General features: G+C 34.1%; 2 protein-coding genes across 2 annotated transcripts; one reads left to right on the top strand and one right to left on the bottom strand.

Moving 5' to 3' along the window:
- Positions 1–582: 582 nt before the first annotated feature.
- Positions 583–9,316, bottom strand: LOC116116810 (homeobox protein LUMINIDEPENDENS). The gene is made up of 13 exons (XM_031402867.1): positions 8,933–9,316; positions 8,670–8,697; positions 8,198–8,328; positions 7,512–7,912; positions 7,331–7,424; positions 7,145–7,238; positions 6,535–6,664; positions 6,410–6,461; positions 6,290–6,327; positions 6,111–6,199; positions 4,952–5,386; positions 2,278–2,819; positions 583–1,797 (listed from the first exon to the last, which is right to left on the bottom strand). The coding sequence occupies exons 1-13, from the start codon at positions 9,104–9,106 to the stop codon at positions 820–822; spliced, it is 3,186 nt and encodes a 1,061-aa protein (XP_031258727.1). The 5' UTR covers positions 9,107–9,316; the 3' UTR covers positions 583–819.
- Positions 9,317–11,815: 2,499 nt separating this feature from the next.
- Positions 11,816–17,857, top strand: LOC116116674 (cullin-1). Its single transcript, XM_031402721.1, has 20 exons — positions 11,816–12,032; positions 12,478–12,621; positions 12,728–12,827; positions 12,939–13,124; positions 13,250–13,297; positions 13,495–13,698; positions 13,787–13,864; positions 14,279–14,368; positions 14,487–14,567; positions 14,671–14,730; positions 15,106–15,135; positions 15,206–15,292; positions 15,381–15,530; positions 15,755–15,810; positions 15,954–16,074; positions 16,160–16,321; positions 16,460–16,603; positions 16,688–16,906; positions 17,045–17,212; positions 17,536–17,857. The coding sequence occupies exons 2-20, from the start codon at positions 12,491–12,493 to the stop codon at positions 17,635–17,637; spliced, it is 2,217 nt and encodes a 738-aa protein (XP_031258581.1). The 5' UTR covers positions 11,816–12,032; positions 12,478–12,490; the 3' UTR covers positions 17,638–17,857.

The following is a 17,857-nucleotide window of genomic DNA, read 5'->3' as shown; positions in this document are numbered from 1 at the left end:
ACATTATTCCTAACTTTTTAGGTGAGGTTAATTATTTTTTCTTTTTTGATTTTTTAATATTTGATTTTTTATCTATTTAAAAAATAATAAAAATATATAAAATTAAATATTTAAAGATATTTTTGTTTTTTTAATAAAATATTAATGAAAAATATGATAAAACTTAATAAAGAGTGATGAAGTATCATTTTAAAACTTAACAGGTGAAAATATGCGGTTTGGCCAAACCTTGGGTGGTCGTTCTCCCTTGAAACTATTACTATCCTGTATTTTGATTTGCATGGTGTCTTTAATTGCGCACTCTAGTAAAAAATTTAATTGCCCCAAAAAATATTTTGGGCCCTACACTTTAGGCATATTTTAATTAATATGTGGTTCAAAAAGCTTTTCACTGTCTGAACAACTAAAGACCTCAACCATCCCGAAAAGCGAAAAGTTTGATCTTGTCAAGCTAAGCCCAGATAACTACAAGCCCATTAATCTGTCGGCCAATACCCAACCTTCCAGTTTTAATTTGAGATTATTTTGCATTATTATTTAAGTAGAGAGAAAAAGGGAGAGAACCAAGTGAATAAGTTGGCGGGCGAGCAAGTTTCAGATGGTTTTATCAAATTCAATATCAAGATGAAGTTCTCAACACAACCGCAATTCAATGTCCCCTTCTTCCAAAACCCATTCCAAGATTTAAACTTCCACTAACATCTCACCCCAAAACCCAGTCACTTAAAATGTAAATCCTTCTTTTTAAATACAATTTACTCGTATGTCTGGGATTCGGAGGAAGAACCAGTGGGTCACAATCACCAACCCAAAACAAGCTTATCGTCTCCGGTCTCGCCAATTTCTATCCCCATATTTGTTATGGTCCCGAACTTCCTCATACCCAGAAGAATTCCACTGTCTGGACCTGTCAGGCCTATATCTCCATCCGGAATTCATATTGGGTTCCTGTAAGTTCCTTCTAGACATGTACTCTGGTTGCCTAGTAGGACTATTCTCTGGACTCCATGATTCAAATCCATCATTACCTACATATTTATTTCCTTCCCTATGAGGCCCTGACAGCAACTGAGGCTGCTGCACAGGGCCTCCATATGATGCATTATAATTGTTTTGATTTGCTTGATAACGGGGATTTGTAGCCACATACTGACTTGCTCTCCAGGTATCGGATACAGGACCTACATTTCCGATTGGTAGCCTAGAGGTAGAGGTAGAGTTGTATTGTGGTGTCACATGCCTATGATCAGACGTAAGAGGCTGTTGGGGCTGTTTATGTGATCTTGTTTGTGTGGGAATTAAAGAGGACATTGGATATGAAGTGGGTTGTCTCTCTGGGGCATTTATAGGCATTGCTGCTACTTTCAAATTGTTTATATGTTCGACTCGCATTGAAGGCCCAGCCGCAGCCGATATGTTTGGCAAGCAAGTGTTAGAAATAGGTAGATTTTTCATGGTTAAACCTATTTCTGAGGACTGTGTCAATATAATTGAAGAATTGGTGGGAAGGGTCTGATGCAAAGAAGGATGTAGATTTTCAGGTGATATAGCATTTGTTAGGTGTAATGAAGGCCGCATTGTTGGCCCAGGAACCTGTTGGGACAAAGATGGCAAACTTGTCGGCTGTGGCGGCATTGCCATGTTCATAGCTGAAATTCCAGACCTCACCAAATTGTTTGTAGGCAGCATTTCATTTAAGGAGGTGGTGGAAACTACGTCAGGAGTAGCGTAGGCAACACTGCTCCCCATTGTACTTTGGCGTGTGAAGGGATTCCCAACTTCTTGTCTCCATCCTCTCTGCAAATAAAATGAAATGCATCAAATACTAGACATAATCATTACAATATCTGAATTAATACAACTGATAGATTTTCTGAAATCAACAACATTAACTACTTAATTTTTTTTTTATTAATATATACATTAGTCCCTTCCATCATAGAGGATCCCCCGCTAAAATCTACTGGAAAAGAATTTTGGAGAGGGGGGAACGGAGCAAATAAGGAGCTTTTCATTAGTTCACACTCACAATTAATGGAAAATCAATTTTCTGAATAAGGACAAAGACACCTATCCCATCATTTGAATGATAGGTTTCCTTCATCAGACTGCAGGGCCCATGTTAACAGCAACTTTCTTAGTTTAGTTAAGTTTAATTAAATTTTTTTTTTTTTTTTTTTATATGTTGGCCCCAGCTGTAACAATATGGAAATGCGATGCAAAAGCAGAGAATACAAAGCCCATGCAAGAGATTGGTAGCAAAATTTGTTAACGCACCGTTCCGGGAATAGGATTGCTTGACGGAGTTGGGGAGGGGAGAGAAACTTCAACCTTATCCTCCACTTTTCCCCCAATCCCGTTCAAATTACCGGCTAAACCAGACCCGCCAGTCTTAATCATATCAAGCAGCCTCACAGTATCTTCACTAGATAAGTTACCAGCTTGGCCAGAAGTCAATGCAAAAACCAATTCAGGATTTTTAAGCAGTACAGCAAGCAACTCGAGATCGGGTTCAGTTGTGCTCCCATTAACAACTTGAGATGGCATGGGCACCGAAGGAGCTGCACTATTTACAATAACACTATCAGTGGCCTGTGTATCTCCAGTGTCAGCATCAGGAGGCTGTTCGGTTGGGATTTCTGGGGTTAGTGAATCATCATAGTCCATTTCAAGGTCCCAAGGCTCCTTGGGATTAGATGGTATCTCCTGAATTGTATGATAGATGGTTTCCTTCTCTCGGTGGTTTCTGTTTTTCTGAACTTCAACCTCTTTGCTATTCTCACCGCCACCAACTCTCCAAACCTCGTTCAGTTGGACTTCTGCAGAAAGGAAAAGGGCATAAAAGGTTGAAATTTGCTGAAAATGTCATTGAACATCAAGGACACTTCATCGATAAAAGGATTTTAAAAGAAAAAAAGTAAAAGTGAAAGAAGTGAGCGTGTCACAAATTGGCGAACAGCTTTTTTACTGCATTAAATGTAAGAGCTGGATGTTTGGATTTTGGAAGTTGTAAGATACCGCTCAGCTAACCACGAGACAATTTTATTTTTCTCATATTCTCTCACAATCAACCATATACATCTTAGAAAAATATAAAATAAATAAAGCGGACCGGTTCCTAAATTCCGTAGTAGGTACAGTTACACACACAGAATCAGACACCCTCAGCTTCCTGGCAATTTCTTAATCAATGAAATTTGGTTGAAGATCAATACACTCAAGATTATAACCTCAAAAACATCAAAGTCCAGACAAATGTCCTGTTCTTCTAACAGAGTCTTCACATTCTAAGTATTTATAAATATCAACTGTTTTACCCATGCCAGCCTTCTAAATTGTTCCAAGTGTAGAATGCTGTGACATAGGGGCCAAAGCGATTACATTGAGATATTATCATCTCCATATTCAATTTGCTTGTTACGAATTTACAGAATTATAGTTGATATTAATCTTTATTGGGTGAATTTTGTTTCATTGAGCAGCAAAAAATGCAACCTGGCCTTACATTCAATGACATAAAATCCAAGCAATTTTTTTGTAAATGAAGATAGAGAAGCAACATTTTTTTATACAACTCTAGAGAAGCCAGCACCATGAACTAAAAACACCTTAATAATCAATTGGTGCCAGAAATGCTCATATTTTTACGTTAGAAAATTAAAGTATTACTTGTTATTGAACAGGCATTCAGATTCCAACAGATCTAGAAACTTTCTATTGTGAGTTCATTTGAATTTGCATATTAAAGAAACAAAGATCATTTAAACAGTCATTTAAACAGAGGCTTCTTGGGTTTTGGGGTGTAGTAGTATGGTCATCTTTTCAAACTCAACAGTTCAACTATACTATGGTATTGAAAGAATCAATAAGCTCCGGAATGTACATTAGAAAAAATCCATTTTCATCTGGCATATAAATGCCCTCTCGATAATTTGAAGGTCAGGCCAAAAAGCACAAATATTTCAAACTTCCCGTTGATGATCCTCAGAAAGCAAAAGTGTTTATCCCAATAAAGTTTTGCAACATCACACAAGTACTTTGTCTCCCAATAAGGTTTCACACAGAACTCTGAAGTAATAACATACTGAAATTTTTTAGACCTAGTAAGAAATATAGATTTCCAATTATTAATCAAGATCTGATCACAACAAACTCTTTTTGCAAGTAGCACTTCACAAAGATTACTGAATATGATGGGCCACTAGCAAAATTTTTTTTTTCTTTAATTGGGAAAAGATAGTGGTTAATGAGTCAACACAAAGACGCTTCAAACCAGACCCCGACAACCAAGCCTACACAGCTTTAAACAAATCGCTTATACAACTTCTTGGGTTCACTAGTATATTTCATAGTAAAACAGTAATCTACATGTTATTAAATTGACAATCCAAATGCTTAACAGTTACCACACAATGGTACAGGATTTCATTGACAGAGGAGGCCATTTCAAGAAATCAATGTTATTGAAGGTAAAATTTAGCAAGAAAAAGAATTGTTAATCATTAAGTTTCCAAACAAAGTACACTATGTAGCATGGTCCAAGTTCATCACATATTCAGAACATTTGTAACTTAATTCCCTTTTTTTTATTATTATTTCATAAAAAATATGCATTTCTTGTAATTCTTGGAAAAGTATATACAACAGAAATACCCAAGTTTTACACAAAGTAGAAGCTTTTGTTGTTATCTCAATCCGACTCATATGAGGTAAACAAGAAAATTTAGGTTGGGAGAAGGGTGATCAAGAGAAAAGATTAGCATCTGTGGTTGCAGAAGCAATTGTATCTTCATTCCTGAAAAGAAGGGAATTACCTCTGATTTCCTCAAATACTCAAAAATCAGGTAACTCTTTAAAATGGTCTCTTCCCTTCTGTAGAGAGCTAATCTTTCTACACAATATTATCGGCAAACAGATAAAGGAACCAACAAAACACTAAAAGCAAAGGTACCTGGTGGTGTGTGCCATGGGATCTGGACCCTCTTGCACTTTTCCTGCAGAGGCTCCTTAATATCCATTTTTTGCTTTGGATCAAGAGGGACTTCCAGCCTACCAGAAATTTTTGAGTGAGGTATTACTGGTTTCTTCTGTTCCTCGGTTTTTGGCCGACCGTGAACTTTTAATACTGGTGATGTAGAGCTGGCAAGAGCATTTGTAGATTTGTTCAGACCTTCAGTATTCACTTCACTGCTTTCGTTAGATGTAGAAGCAGCTTTTCCATATTTATTCTGCATATACTGAGCTCGCAATTTTGCTTTCTGGATATCATCAGCAGACATTGGACGACCCTGACTCAAAGGAGCTGCTCTTGTAGCCTGTGGGCTTCTGCCGGCCACTTTTTGACCTGGCTGTTCCACAAACTGAGTTTTTCGGCGTTCTCTGTTGTCTGTTACTAGTTAAGGCAATGATATATACATACCCAAAAGAGATGGTTCAATAATAGTACTTAGATCATTCAACACTTATCAATCCATTTTGGCATGGAGGCAGTTCAGAGAACTATAATTGCTTGGGGATTAAATAGACGTTGATATGTCTGGGAAACTAAGCAAAATATCAGAGATTGCATAGACAGGATAAAAGGAAAAAAAGCTTATAATATCTAGAGCTAAATATTGAAAATTTAGTACTTACAGTGTTTTAAACACCAGCACTGCTTAAATCTTATAAAACACCTCTAAGTTTCATTCCTGTTAATTTTGTTCACTACTCATACAACCAAGCAACGCATGTGGCATGTTTTTTTACCTATTGGCATTATTTACTCATTAGAAAAAATCAAAATCTTAAAATAAACCCAAGGGGTATCAATTTCACATTTGGCTTATAAACAAATTCTTAAAACCATACTTAAAGTTTTAATAACAAATTCGTTAGATTTTACAAACAAGCAGATTTTAGTGCAAAGTCATGTATGCCATTGTGCATACCGAACATGAACCAACAAGCAACAATAAACAATATAAACCCACATTCACCCAAAAAAAAAAAAAGTTAAACATTCCAAATAGACTTCATTCCAGCACCAATGAATTTATATTTCCTCTATTTCTCTCTAGAAAATTCATAATATTGCTGTAAAAAGAAAAAAAAAATATCCAAAAGGATACGGGACGAAGATACACCAAGGATGTTCTTCCTTGCAGAGTCATCCGAAGATGCTGTCAATAATTTGAGAGCTTGTGGAGATTCCAACTTTCTGAATAAGAAAAACTATGCTTAATACACAATTACCATAAACAATGTCAGCAAAATCAAATAAATGTCAGATAATATATTATTTTCACACCTTAAATTTTCCAAACTTTCAGGAGCAAGAATGGCTTCCTGTAAAGAAGAAAAGTGATTAGCAATCTCAAGACAACAAACTCAGTTTTTAGGATTTAATTTGATTTTGTATCGCACTTACAGGGGCATCAGTTTTTGACTGCCAAGATTCATCAGCCATAATTTCACCAATACTGCATACATTAAAGTGCAATGGTAAGAAACTATTTAACAGAAATGGCAGGTATAAGTAGCAAAAATACTTGCCTCTGTTTCAAAATTAACTCATTGTGCATATCAGTAGAAGATTTTGTGCCATTATGTTTTTTCACAGCTTGTCTTCTAGCAAACATTTTGCTCCATTTCGACAACAAAATCCTTGCCCTGTGTGATATGTCTGATCTTCAAATCAGATAAATGAGATTCAAAAATATCCGAAAGAGCTAAAAGGACAATAGCTAATTGACACATTCTCATGCAAATGAAATCACAGAGTATACTAATCAACTAAAATTTATTGGCGGAGTAAATTATAAGGTTAATAGTTTATGAGAAATTATGATAACAATGCCTTATTAAACAAATATCAGTTAATGACCAACAATAAATAGATCTTCGCTGTCTTTGGTTAAGTTACGAGGCAAGCCAAGATTTTTGTCTTCATAAAAGTTTTTAAAACTTGACTATTGCAATTTAGCATGAACAAAGGCTTATGCTATAGAGTTATATCTAAAAACCCTATAACTTTCCATTCCAGTAAATAAAGATCCTCATACGAATTTGGAAATTTTGGAACATCAAATAATGTGTCCCCAGTAATTTTAGAGTGAATTGAGCAATATGGAACATAGCACAGGTCTCTACAGCAGAAACAAACCTGATGCCCCATAAAAACGCAATCTGTTAACACTTTGCAATATGGCTGACATATGTTCTGGGAGAGCTTTATGTAGTGGCAAGTGAGAGAGAACCTACATGCCAGTTAATCAAAAGTAATTAGGAGCCACGATAAAGAGGCAAAGAGATTACACCATTCATACAAAATCCGTAAATAGTTATATACCTTAAGGATGACAACAAGAACACTTGTTTGTTCCTCATCAGCTGCTTGAATCAACCACGTTGCTAAAATCATAACACCACCTTGGGTTAAAAACCTGCAACCATACAAGGAATGACATGACCAGGTAAGCAAGAAAAAAATACTTCATATCTTCAAGTTCATATAGCATATCAGCAAGTACCAAAATAGTACAGAAGAATTATCTATCTGCAAGATCCACTCCATCAGCTTCATCTGCCCAGAAAATGTTTCTTCTTTCCTCATCAAGCTGAAAACATTATCAACAAAATGTTTATCTACGTCATCTATGCCAACTAGAGAATCATCCTGCCCAGAACAAGATGGGCCTTCTTCAACAATAGGAGCACCAATAGAGTTCAGCGGAACAGGATCAATATTTATAACACTCGTAGGGCCAGTAGAATTTAAGGGAACAGGACCAATTGGAATCATAGCATCCGAGCTAATTTGCATCCCATCACCATGTGGATCTTTTTGCACATGAGATCTAATTGCCTTCTCCCTTGACAACCGTACTAGTTTCCTCACTCTGGAACGTTGGCTATTAAAAAAGTCCTTCACCTAGATAGATAGCACAAAGAAGTAAGAAACGACAATATACATTCCATTCATTAAAAGATGGATAAAGTAGAAAAAGGATAAAACATGAAAGAAGAGCAAGAATAGAAAACCAGCTACAGAATAACCATTAATATAAGATATCCCACCCCTTAATCCCAGTAATTTCCAGAGCAGGTTAAGAAAGGTACAGAGAAGCAATTTATATCGTAAGCAGTCAAAAAAAAAAAAAATAGAGATAAGTGCAGCAATAAGTATTCCAAGAAAAAAAAGAGTTAGGAATGAAACCTGTGTAACCGTAACACCAAATTGAGCGCTTATCTCTCGGGATTCCTTCTTGCTTATTGCATCCTTCACAGAGAACACTGTTTGCATGTACTTTACAGCCTTAGGGTTTATCAAATCTCTAGGTCTCTTTCCTGTGATATTAAAGATGAGTTGTCAGCTATCAACCATAGTAAACAGACAACAAAATCAGAAATTTAGAATCCTTGTAATTGAAAAAAAAATATATCTATGTGCTGAAATACAGTTGCATGCAGAAATAGAAGCAAATAAGCACATAGAGGTTTCAGTTCCATGGCCCTCATTTTTGTCAGAAATTTAATAAATCCAACTTTCTGACTTGAAGGCGCAAGACACTAAGCTGTGGGAGCAAACATGATGTGAATGCCTATTTATCAAAACCGTAAAATGCAAAAAGTTCAGCTAATATATCACATGCTTCAGGAATCACAATAATACTGCTAGCAAAACTTACCAATTTTTATTGACAAGGCGCCTGCAGCCTACATGAAAAAAACAAAAAAAAATTAGTCCACAAGATAAATTAATTACAAATTAATAATATAATCTCTAAACCCTGTGTTTGAAATTCAACAAGAAAAATAAATTATTCAGTAGCGAGCAACTTCTGGTGTTCTTTTTTTGACCGAAATTAATAACCATGAATTTTAAATTCCTAAATTGTTTCTTTTCAAAGCCGCCCAACAGAAAAGCAAACTGAAATTTTCAAGAACACACCATTTCTTGCGAGAGAGGATTGACTCCAGTTAATCTGCATTGTGTCACAACGACGTTTTGAAGCTGATCGATCTGGCTATGGAAAAGCTCTCTCTGCGACTCGAGAAACTTCTGAAACGACTCCACAGAGCTCCCTATCTCTATCTCCAATGAATTCTCCTTCAATGCCTCCATTGTCGAACTCGAAACTCAATTCACCAAACGGATGAGGAGCACGCATTAGCGTATAAAATAAATAATTACGAAAAAATAAGAGAAAATGAAGTCTGATCTGATATGTGGTTAGGGTTAGGGTTTTTGTTACGAGAAAGAAAGGTTAGATGAAGGTAGATAGGGAGAAGTGGTTCTATTAAAAGAGTACTAACGGCGCAGATAAGTAAATCCCAATTAAAAACTACTGGCGCCTATATGCGCTGTATTTAGCATCTGGTTATTTTTTATTTATGCAATACAATTTGTCATTTTAACACATTATTTATAGAGCCAAAAAAGTGATGAAATGATAATTAACCATTTAATCAACGTTAAATTTTCTATTTTTGCATCTGGTCATTTTAACAAAAGTGACCATATATTTTGTTTTTTTTTTAATTAAAAAAAAAATCAAGTGGGGATGTAATAAAATCACTAGTATACTTAATCCTTTCAAATGTTTCAAATGTTTTTATTGTCTAACTATGTTAATTATTAATATATTATTTGAGGTGATTAAGTGGTTCAATAGGAATTATTTGGTGTATTATCTAAGAGGTCTTTAACTTGAGTTACTCTTTATATATTAATGGGGTTAGTCATGGAGGTCTTATCCAACCAATAAATCCAGGGTCTCAGGGATCAGTTAAACTACGCATAAGATTTCGGATATCTCCGATCATTAAAAAAAATATAAATAAATAAATAAAATATATATAGAGAGAGAGAGAGTAAAACTCCTCTATAGTGATATTTTATATAAGAATAAACTTTACATAGTTATAAAAAATTCTAATTCTAATTTGGGATAATTATAAATAAGAATAAACTTTATATTGTAATTAGTTATAATTTTACTAATTTCCAGTTGCCTCTACATAGTAATAATTATCTGTATATTACAAAAAAAATATATGTTATATTACATTAAAGATTTAAGATGAAATAAAACATTTATGTAAAATTATTTGGGACAATGATTTATGCTTTAGAGTTGTTACTACATCTTTTACCTTGCGAGTACGTAATAACTCGCTAGCATGGACACCTTCTCGTTGAAGCCAAAATATTTTTAGCTTCATAATACGAAACTTTTTGTATTTTCGTACTATCATCCTCATGATTATTTCCTTTCTCCTGTCTAATTGCAGTAATGATTTATTATTTGATTAAAGTGTACATGATCTGTTGCTCGTTTGGATAATTAAGGAAGACATTTATATCCATTTGATTAGTGTATTGAAGTTGTCAAATCTGATTACTCAATTCTGCAATGACTTTTTTATTATTTTCATCCACTTCATTTGTAACTTATAGTTCATCAACAATTAGAGGTCCTAATTTTACAATGTTTAAACTTATTGACAATTATCTGTGGCTTCACATCAATTAACCATGTATTAACTACATTTACAGTTCCATTAATACATTTATCTTTGCTGGTTTTAAGACGTGATCTTCTATCCATTTAAAAAATAGGCAATTGAAACGTCGAATTGAAATCCTAATACTATTAAAATATAAATTGAAATTATAATATTATACTACTAAAACATGAATTATAAAATAAGAAATTAAAATAATAACTTTTGTAACTATACCTCTAATAAGTTATAACCTCCTCATACTAATAAAATTAGTTAGTCCTATTATTATGAATATAGTGAAATTTTACTCATATATTATTTGATGATTTTTAAAAAAATTTATTTCAAGGTTATACATCATTCAAATTATAGTAATAGGATTCCTAGTTCAACAAGTATCAAAACACAGGAAAGCCTATAGACACTATAAAAGTAGGATCAAACAAACTAAATCCTCTCGCTTAGATGTCTGGGTTTTGTAAATCTATATTCCTCCTCGATTAATAGCCCGAGTCAAAACTCCCTACTCCTACAGCAAATTCAAGAAATTCAGTTCGTCTCGGTGAGAATTCTACAAGAAGTTTATGAGCAACGGGTAATATTCTACTCGTAAAACACCGTTCAATTACATCTTTTAAAAAAAAATATATCAAATCATGTTTATACTTTATACTTTAGTTTGTTAAATCCATTGAGAATGTATGACCATCCCCCAAGTTTGTTTTTGGATTTTTTTTATTTATTAAAATTAGATTTGTGATTTAAATTCTTTAAATCAAAGTTATGGAGGAGATACCAAAAAAAAAAAAAAAAATGCACTTTAAAAACTGATGTTTTGTATTTAAAGGTAATAAGGGTTCATTAAAGTTAATTAATTTATATAAACCTGATTGTTATATCACATATATACTTTGTTCTTCCATGTAGCATCACAGTAGATTTCAAATAGAATAATGCTACTCTTACTCATCTTTTTACTCATTTTCTCTTACTTACTCGTGTGTAGGTGAGTGTAAGAAAGGAGAGAAATGAGTAAAAAAGAAAGATTAATATGAGTGAATAAGAGAAAGTAGTAAGAAGGGTGAGTAAGGCTAGCATTATTGTGGTCCTGCTGGACGTTAGTTACACATTTTTAAAGGAATTTACAATAATTTGAAATTTGAAATAGGGGTCAACATAATTTACAATAATTTGAAATTTGTAGTTAATAAGATAAAAATAAGTAAATTAATGAGAGTTTAGAATCTGATTTTTTGGTCTGTTAAAAGTAATTTGAAGCAGGATAATCAGGGACAGTGAGCGACTATAAAATATAGTCAAAAGGGGGAAAAAAGATTAACCAAATAACTAGAGGTCTGAAACAGCGATGGCTATAAACCTCCTAAAAGCATGATTTTGTCCAACAAATCAAACCTTTTTGGTCATTTTTTATCCTTTAAAACCCACCCTCACCAAATCCCTCTCATCTTAATTGTCTGAATAACTTTGCGATCTGCGTTAGGGTTCCTCCGCGATTCACGTCAAACGCGCTCTCCTCCACGGTTTGTTTCTTTAGCGATTCTTCTTTAGGGCTTTGCATTACGCTAATTTGGTGCATACGGGTTTCATAAATCATTATTTCATATAATCCCAGTAATTGACGTATAGGGTTTTATTTATTGTTTATTTAATCTCGTATGATTTGTTTAGTGATCGCTGAATTGTTGATATTAATAATTGCTTTTTTAGGGTTTGTTTCTGTTTATTGTCTATTTTCTGCCCAATGGATTGTTTTGATTCTTGTTTGTTACCGTTTTAAATATTTGTTTCAATGTGAAATTATACTTTGCGAGGTGCTTATTAATTTCTTTCGCTTGGTGAAGGTGAATAAATAGTGCTTTTTTGCGTGTTTGTAGATTCTTTTTACTTGATATAAAAATAAAAAATAAAAACATTGTCGTTGTTTTTACATCAATATATTTATGAATTGTATACTTTTATTTGCAGGCATATAGCTACAATGGAGCGCAAGACTATTGACTTGGATCAAGGATGGGACTATATGAAGGGGGGGATCACAAAACTGAAGAAAATTTTGGAAGGAGAACCCGAGTCACCCTTTAGCTCTGAGGAATATATGATGCTTTACACGTAGTCATTTTATTCCTTGTTATTTTTGTTTATCATAACATTTAGAAGCTGGTTGGGAGACGCCAATGTTTCACTGGAATGATTTTTGTTTTTGTTTCCATGACAGAACTATCTACAATATGTGTACCCAAAAGCCTCCTCATGACTATTCTCAACAGCTATATGACAGGTACAGAGAAGCTTTTGACGAATATATCACTTCAACGGTAAGGAAGATTGCCCTTGTATTCTGCACTTAATTCTATTATGACATGTACCTATTGAATACCTTATATTAGTTTCTCTAAACAGTGTAAAATATCTCTTTTCTTTATTAGGTATTACCATCATTGAGAGAGAAGCATGATGAGTTTATGCTGAGGGAGCTTGTGAGAAGATGGGCCAATCATAAAGTTATGGTTAGGTGGCTGTCACGTTTCTTCCATTATCTTGATCGTTACTTTATTGCTCGTCGTTCACTTCCTGCTCTAAATGAAGTTGGACTGTCTTGCTTCCGGGATCTGGTTTGTCACAAGTCTTTTTGATAATATCACTTATATTATATTAGTATCTCTATGAATTATTCTCCTCCTCGCTGTTTCTATTTGCTTTTGAATTATTCCAACATTTATATTTTCTCACATTTCAGGTTTATGGAGAATTAAAAGTTAAAGCCAAAGATGCCGTAATTGCTCTTGTAAGTTTATCACCTCATAATTTAAGCTGATTGTAATCTCTCTTTTTTTCACCTGATGAAAAGGCTGTATAACCACTATTGATTCTACAATTTTGGTGAGAACCTTGTTTCTGATCTCATTATACAATGTTATTTGCATCAAAATTCCGGCCTCTAGACAGAATTGTCATTTTAGCTTCTTCCTTGCTTTGAACCAGATTGATAAAGAACGCGAAGGAGATCAGATTGACAGATCGCTCTTGAAAAATGTTTTGGGTATATTTGTCGAGATTGGAATGGGACAAATGGAGAGGTATGAAAAAGATTTTGAAGTAGACATGCTTGAGGATTCTGGTTCTTACTATTCTCGTAAGGCAGCGAAGTGGATTCTGGAAGATTCATGTCCAGATTACATGTTAAAGGCAAGTCTTTTTGTATATAATTTGTTGCTAGATTGAAACATAACTCTGGTTAAACTTCTTGATATTAACACTTTTTATGAAATTGCAGGCTGAGGAGTGCTTGAAGAAAGAAAGGGATAGAGTGTCTCATTACCTTCATATTAGCAGTGAGCCAAAATTAGTGGAGGTCAGTTTGAATACATGATAAATGTTTTAATTTTATTGTCTTCTGGAATAAGTTATTGGTTTTAGTGAAATGCTATGAAATTTGTGGAGAAATTCTTGACGCAAATATTGAAGTTTGACTTTCGCAGTTTTTCTTGTTCCATATGTCACTAGTATGCTCTCCTATTTGTTGGAGGTTTGAGGTTTATTTTAGCAATCTGTCAGCTTTTTTGAAAGATTACTTTATTGTTTTTAAATTTTTTGATAGGAATCCTTTGGATTTAATTAGTATTATTGTTTGTTTTTGTACTGCTTCAGTGGACACCTAATTTCATGGTTTCTTATGGAAAAAAAATACTATTTAATTGATCTTTTGAAAAGATAGTTTTGCAAACAATATTTTGTTCTAATCTTGACTGTTTTGACCTGTTTGTAGAAAGTACAAAATGAGTTGTTGGTGGTTTTTGCAACTCAATTGCTTGAAAAGGAGCAATCTGGATGCCATGCCTTGCTTCAAGACGATAAGGTGGTATCTGGTCTTGTATTGTTTTTTGATGTTAATAATATGAGTGCTCTCGCCATTTGTTTATAAACATCTACCACTGATGTTATTTATTTATTTATTTTTGCTTATGTTGTGCTAGGTGGACGACCTTTCTAGGATGTACAGGCTTTACCATAAAATACCTAAAGGCTTGGAACCTGTGGCTAATGTATTCAAACAGGTTGGTTGGTTTTAAGCTTACACCTTTATTCTACTACCAAAGCCTCTTCTACGTTTTAGTTTATTTCACATCACTGATACCTTCTGGAATTTTGATGCTGCAGCATATTACTGCTGAAGGTACTGCTTTGGTACAGCAGGCTGAAGATGCTGCAACGAACCAGGTATAGTTTTATGCTGGTAAAATATCATTGTAATATAGAATCATGATTGATACGCATAGCGCTTGTTTGCTTTTCTTCTGGTTCTGTTTTGCATTTATTCTTGGTAATGACTGATGCTATGGAAATCTCATAGTTTGAAAGGAATAAATTTTCTCATGACCTTAACATCTCCCTATATGCCCCTACCATGAAACAGATTAGGAAGGGACAAAATGTATTATGAGAAAGGAAGAGAGTCTATAGATCATCCATATACATTTTTTCATGCATCATTTTATGTTATTCTATTAATACAGCTTAGTTGTATGTCACATATATTTATGTTTTCAATTTTTAATTGCTGTGTTAAGTGCTGACATTTGAATGCTTACACAGGCTGCAACTGCAGTTGGTGTACAGGAACAGGTAAATATTCAACTACTAAATTATAGATCCTTTGGACCATCAAAAATTGACTTAGTTGTATTGTTTTCAGGTCCTTATCAGAAAAATAATTGAGCTGCATGACAAGTATATGGAATATGTAACACATTGTTTCCAAAACCACACATTGTTTCACAAGGTTTGTGTTGTCTGACATTGTGATGGTCATTTAGATCTTCATTGTTTCTCCTTCTTTAAGAATTGTCGTACTTTTGGTTGTTCAATAGGCACTAAAAGAAGCTTTTGAGATATTCTGCAATAAAACTGTTGGTGGCTGTTCAAGTTCTGAACTACTGGCAACATTCTGTGATAATATCCTCAAGAAGGGCGGAAGTGAGAAATTGAGTGATGAAGCTATTGAAGAAACACTTGAGAAGGTAGTCCTAATTTTGAATATTATTAAAGGAAATCTTCTTATCATGCTAGAACGTGTTAATATTGGATGATTAAGGACCTTAAGATAAGGTTGAAGATTTTTTGGATAAAGAGTAATCCTGATTAAGTGGTTCATGAGTGACTAGTATCAATATGTTGGAACTCTATTAATTTTTATTTCAGTATCATAGATATTGATAGTAAACTATGTGGTTCGTTTCTGCAGGTAGTTAAGTTGCTTGCTTATATAAGTGATAAAGATCTATTTGCTGAATTCTACCGGTAAGATCTATTATTATATTAGTGTTCATTTGGTATCATGGTATATTTATTGTATGATAAAGTCAAAACTTCTATAATGCGCTTAATTAATTCATTTATTTACGAACAATTCTGTGCTTTTTTTTTCCTGCTGCTTGATGCAGGAAAAAGCTTGCTCGGCGGCTACTCTTTGATCGGAGTGCTAATGATGATCATGAAAGGAGTATTCTCACAAAGCTAAAGCAACAGTGTGGTGGGCAGTTTACATCAAAGATGGAGGGAATGGTAGTTTGGCCTGCATTCTTGGGCTAAGTTTTTTTAATCTTTTTATATGATTATATTTTGATTTCATTTAGCATCTTTCTTTCAGGTTACGGATTTGACTTTGGCTAGGGAAAATCAAGGCAACTTTGAGGAATATCTTGGCAATAACCCGATTGCACACCCTGGGATTGATTTATCAGTTACTGTTCTTACCACTGGATTTTGGCCAAGTTATAAGTCCTCTGATCTCAACCTCCCTTCAGAAATGGTAATCGCTTCTTCTATTTTCTTTAAATTGTAGGAATATAAAATAGCCTCTATTAGTTTAAAATTTGCAGTAAAGTTGCAGTCAGGATGATTAATAGATGTATATATATTAACTTATTTTGCAATATTATGGTTCCAGGTCAAGTGTGTTGAAGTTTTTAAGGGATTTTACGAGACAAAAACAAAACACCGAAAACTTACATGGATATACTCATTGGGCCAGTGCAACATCAGTGGCAAGTTTGATCAAAAAACCATTGAACTGATTGTGTCAACATATCAGGTAATGCCTTACAGAATTATACTTTTTGAGGGGTTTGGTTTGAATTGCGAGATTTCTAAATTTTTTGCTGTCTGAATTTTACAGGCTGCCACTCTGCTGCTGTTTAATGCTTCGGATAGATTGAGCTATTCAGAAATCATGACTCAGCTGAACTTGACTCATGAGGACTTGGTTAGATTGCTCCATTCGTTGTCATGTGCCAAGTATAAGATCCTTATAAAGGAGCCAAACACAAAAACCATCTCACAAAATGACTACTTTGAGTTCAACTCCAAGTTTACAGACAGAATGAGGAGGATTAAGGTATGAGAATGTTGTCTTTTCTCTTTTCCCTTGTCGGATTTTTACTCCTATTTTTACTTGGTACATAATTTCTGGCATATGTTGCGATGAGCTTGAATTAATATCTCATGAACATGTGAATTGTCCAACTGTATGTAGATTCCTCTCCCACCAGTTGATGAAAGGAGGAAAATTGTTGAAGATGTTGACAAAGATAGGCGATATGCTATTGATGCTGCAATTGTGCGTATAATGAAGAGTCGGAAAGTTTTGGGACATCAACAATTAGTTTCAGAGTGTGTAGAGCAGTTGAGCCGCATGTTCAAGGTATACATACTCTCCAATTTATATCTTGATTCGGAAGAAATGAGGAAACACTTTGTTTATTGAATAATTTTTATATATGTTATATCAATATATATTCAATAATACTATGCTTACTCACGATCTTACTAACCATCTTACTAACGTGTGTAAAATATAAAGCATAGTACGGGTACCATAAGCGGGTACTATATGTAATTTTAACAAAGGTGAGTAAGGCGGTTAGTAAGTTCGTGAGTAAGCATAGTATTACTCATATATATTTGATATGGAATTGATGTTGACTTGTAATTATTAATTTGATATGATTGACTTGGAACGTGCAGCCTGATATTAAAGCAATTAAGAAGCGGATGGAAGATTTGATCACAAGAGATTATCTGGAGAGGGACAAGGAAAACCCAAACATGTTTAGGTATTTGGCCTAAATCAAAGGGGGAGTGGGATGCGCATGCGCTGCAAAGGTGTAGGGCTAGAAAAAGTAAAATTGGAATCCCAAGTTCTGTAAATGCTGTGTAGTTGTGGTGTCTTCTTTACTGACAGGAGTCAGATACCAGGACTGGAATTTTTTGTGCACTTTACCTCAGTTTTGTGAAAACCCCAACCCCCCCAACAAAAAAAAAAAAAAAAAAAAAAAAAAAAAAAAAA

This window comes from Pistacia vera, unplaced genomic scaffold (genome assembly GCF_008641045.1).
Source record: "Pistacia vera cultivar Batoury unplaced genomic scaffold, PisVer_v2 Contig123, whole genome shotgun sequence".
Taxonomy (NCBI): Eukaryota; Viridiplantae; Streptophyta; class Magnoliopsida; order Sapindales; family Anacardiaceae; genus Pistacia; species Pistacia vera.
Note: the sequence above shows the minus strand (reverse complement) of the source record. Positions and strands in the feature narration are given on the sequence as shown.